The 2,921-nt window shown below is 45.1% G+C and overlaps 1 protein-coding gene across 1 annotated transcript; it reads right to left on the reverse strand.

Annotated features, from left to right (window-relative positions):
• Positions 1-1,067: 1,067 nt before the first annotated feature.
• LOC110603259 lies at positions 1,068-2,005 on the reverse strand. The gene is made up of 2 exons (XM_021740960.1): positions 1,861-2,005; positions 1,068-1,477 (listed from the first exon to the last, which is right to left on the reverse strand). The coding sequence occupies exons 1-2, from the start codon at positions 2,003-2,005 to the stop codon at positions 1,068-1,070; spliced, it is 555 nt and encodes a 184-aa protein (XP_021596652.1).
• Between the last annotated feature and the right edge of the window lie 916 nt (positions 2,006-2,921).

Here is a 2,921-nt window from a genome sequence, read left to right on the forward strand (position 1 = left end):
ACCCCGAGAAATCCTATACCCATGAAGGCTTCCACTGCTCATACAATTTTGCAGGAGACGGGAAAGCCCCTCGGCACAAAGAATCGGCGATAAGGAGTCTCCTTGCCTCAACCCCCTTGTAGGAACAATAGGGCCTAACTCCTTGCTATCATGCAGGACCCAATAACGAACAGTGGAGATACAAGATAACAGCAAAGCAACCCATTGCTGTGCAAAACCTAGTCGAAGAAGCATATCCCGAATGAAACCCCACTCAAGTCTATCATAGGCCTTGCTGATATCCATTTTGAGGGCCCCAGAGAACTCTTTCTTCCTTTGATGCACTTTGAAACCATGCAAGGCCTCAAAAGCTAAGATTATATTATCCTGAATACTTCGACCAGCAATAAAAGCACTCTGACTCTTCAAGATGATGGTGGGCAGAAGGGACTTAAGCCGATTAACTATTATCTTAGTGATGATCTTATAGACCACATTACAGAGGGCTATAGGATGCAAGTCACTCATTTGCTCAGGCACAAACTTCTTTGGAATCAGAACTAAAGCCGTCTCATTCAGCTTCAGAGGAATAGACCCGGAATGCAGACACTCAATGCAAAAACTAGATACATCATGACCAATAATATCCCAATACTGCTGGAAGAAACCAAGATTGAAACCATCTAGCCCAGGAGATTTATCAATTTTCATGGAAAAGGCTGCAGACCTTACCTCATCACAACTGTATGGTGCTAAGAGAGAAGCATTCTGATCCTGTGATACCAACGTCGGGACACACTGCAGTACATGTTCAGAATTACAACCGTGGGAAGTAAAAAGAGTCACAAAGTAATCAGTCATCACATCCTCCAGCCCCGAGTTCTTGTCCCGCTATACATTTGAATCATCCAGTAGTTTGACAATCGTGTTTTCCTTTTCCGAGCACTAGCAGACTGGTGGAAAAAACAAGTATTAGCATCACCCTCCTTAAGCCAAAATTGCTTGGCCCGCTACTTCCAGAAGATCTCACGGAGGTTTAGGAGGTGAAAGAAGCGGGCTTTAGCTCGTATAATCTCAGTTATATGTTCCTATAGGCGAGAGCCGCGTAAACGGGACATGACAATAAGACACTCATCCATCTCTGCTTTGTGCTGAAGACGAAGATTTATACCCCAAGATTTGAGAGCAAAACGACAGGCCTCAAGCTTACCCGCAGCATCCATGTCTGAAGAAAATTGCCAAATATCAGAAATTAGGTTCCGGCAATCAGCCTCACGAAGCCATGTGTTCTCAAAATGGAACCGATGGACATGGCGTTGTTCCACAAAACATTTAACTACAAGCAGGATAGGTAGATGGTCAGACGTAGAGAAACCCATCACTTTAGCTGAAGAATTAGAGAACCTGGCATGCCATTGAGCATTAGTAAGAACACGATCCAACTTAGATTCCACCCAACTACCACTGTTTCTGCTATGCTCCCACGTAAATGGGTATCCTGTCATAGGAAATTCCATAAGACCATAATCACAAAGAGCCTTCCGAAACCCATTGATCAAGCGTGGAGGTTGGGGTCGACCACCTCACTTCTCAGATGGAGAAAGAATATCATTGAAGTCACCCAAACACACCCAGGGCGCTTCAAGATGAGATGCCAACATACGCAGTCTCTACCAAGATAAGTGACGAGAGCCACGGTTAGCTTCACTATAATACCCTGTCAAGCGCCAAGTACCAACACCATCCATGCAGATTTTTGTGTCAATATGATGTTGCATGAACTTAAGAGAGAGATAGAAGAAACTGACCTCCACAATAAAGCCAGCCCTCCGCTACGACCCAAACTATCCACACTGAAAAAATCATCAAAGCCCAACAAACCTTTTATCTCATTCACCCTAGTAGAATCATATAAAGTTTCAATTAAGAAAAGAAAGTTTGGCCTCTTAACCCTGAGCATCTCTTTCAGGGCCTGAACTGCTCGTGGGTTACCAAGCCCACGACAGTTCCAACTAATACAACTCATTGTGATTGGCGGGCCTGAACCCTAGGACCCGCCACTACTCCATTTTTTGACTGATTACTGCCTACACTGCTTGAACCATGTACCACAGTGGACCTCTCCCCATTGACCTTCTTGTGATCGGGTCCCATTCGTCGCCGTTTAGGATCAACAATAGTTACACCAACTTTCGAACCTATAGCTTCATCCTCCCCAACAGCAAGATCCTTTTGACCCCCTTCCATATCACAATCATTACAGACCCCCGCATTTGGAGACGGATTCAGTCTGCTATCAGTGAAATTACCAGAATTAAAACTAAATTGACCTTGGATGCTATTCTCCCCTCCTCCTCCCTTAAGCCATCGGCTGCCATGACTCTGAGGGCGTCGATGATTAACACGTAATTCCGGCCCGAATTTTCGAACCACTAGCGCATTCCCAAACTTCAGAAGCTCCCTGCAAAATTTCTCTATATGATCAAACAGTCCACAAATGAAACAGAAGCTGGGCGACCTCTCATAAACAAAGGTTACAGTAAACCATGCTCCATCACTCTTGCGCAATCTCAAAGATTTATGAATGGGAGAAGAAAGGTCATGCTTGTAACGAAGCCGAACATAAGCCCTCCGAGAACCCAGGAAGTTGTAAGGATCAGATGCCATGAAGCCACCCAATTCATTCCCTATGCGAGTCACCACACGTTCAGAAAAGAACCCCGACGGCAAACCATGCACCTGAATCCAGAAGGGGACATGGGTAAGAGGAACCTCAGAAGGGTGGGAGAAACCTTCCAACTTCTCAAGAACTAGGAGATGATTATTGAATGTACACGGACGCATATCCAGAACCCTCTGCACATCGACTGAATGATAGAACTGAAATACATACCGATCACCCTCCTCCCGATGAACAGAGACTTGCTCAAATGGCTGCCAAA

This window comes from Manihot esculenta, chromosome 16 (genome assembly GCF_001659605.2).
Source record: "Manihot esculenta cultivar AM560-2 chromosome 16, M.esculenta_v8, whole genome shotgun sequence".
Taxonomy (NCBI): domain Eukaryota; kingdom Viridiplantae; phylum Streptophyta; class Magnoliopsida; order Malpighiales; family Euphorbiaceae; genus Manihot; species Manihot esculenta.

Coding starts and splice junctions, on each gene's coding strand:
- LOC110603259 (XM_021740960.1), bottom strand. CDS start 2,005: ATGAGTTGTATTAGTTGGAACTGTCGTGGGCTTGGTAACCCACGAGCA. Junction 1,478..1,860: donor TAGGGTGAATGAGATAAAAG/GTTTGTTGGGCT, acceptor TTCCTATGACAG/GATACCCATTTACGTGGGAG.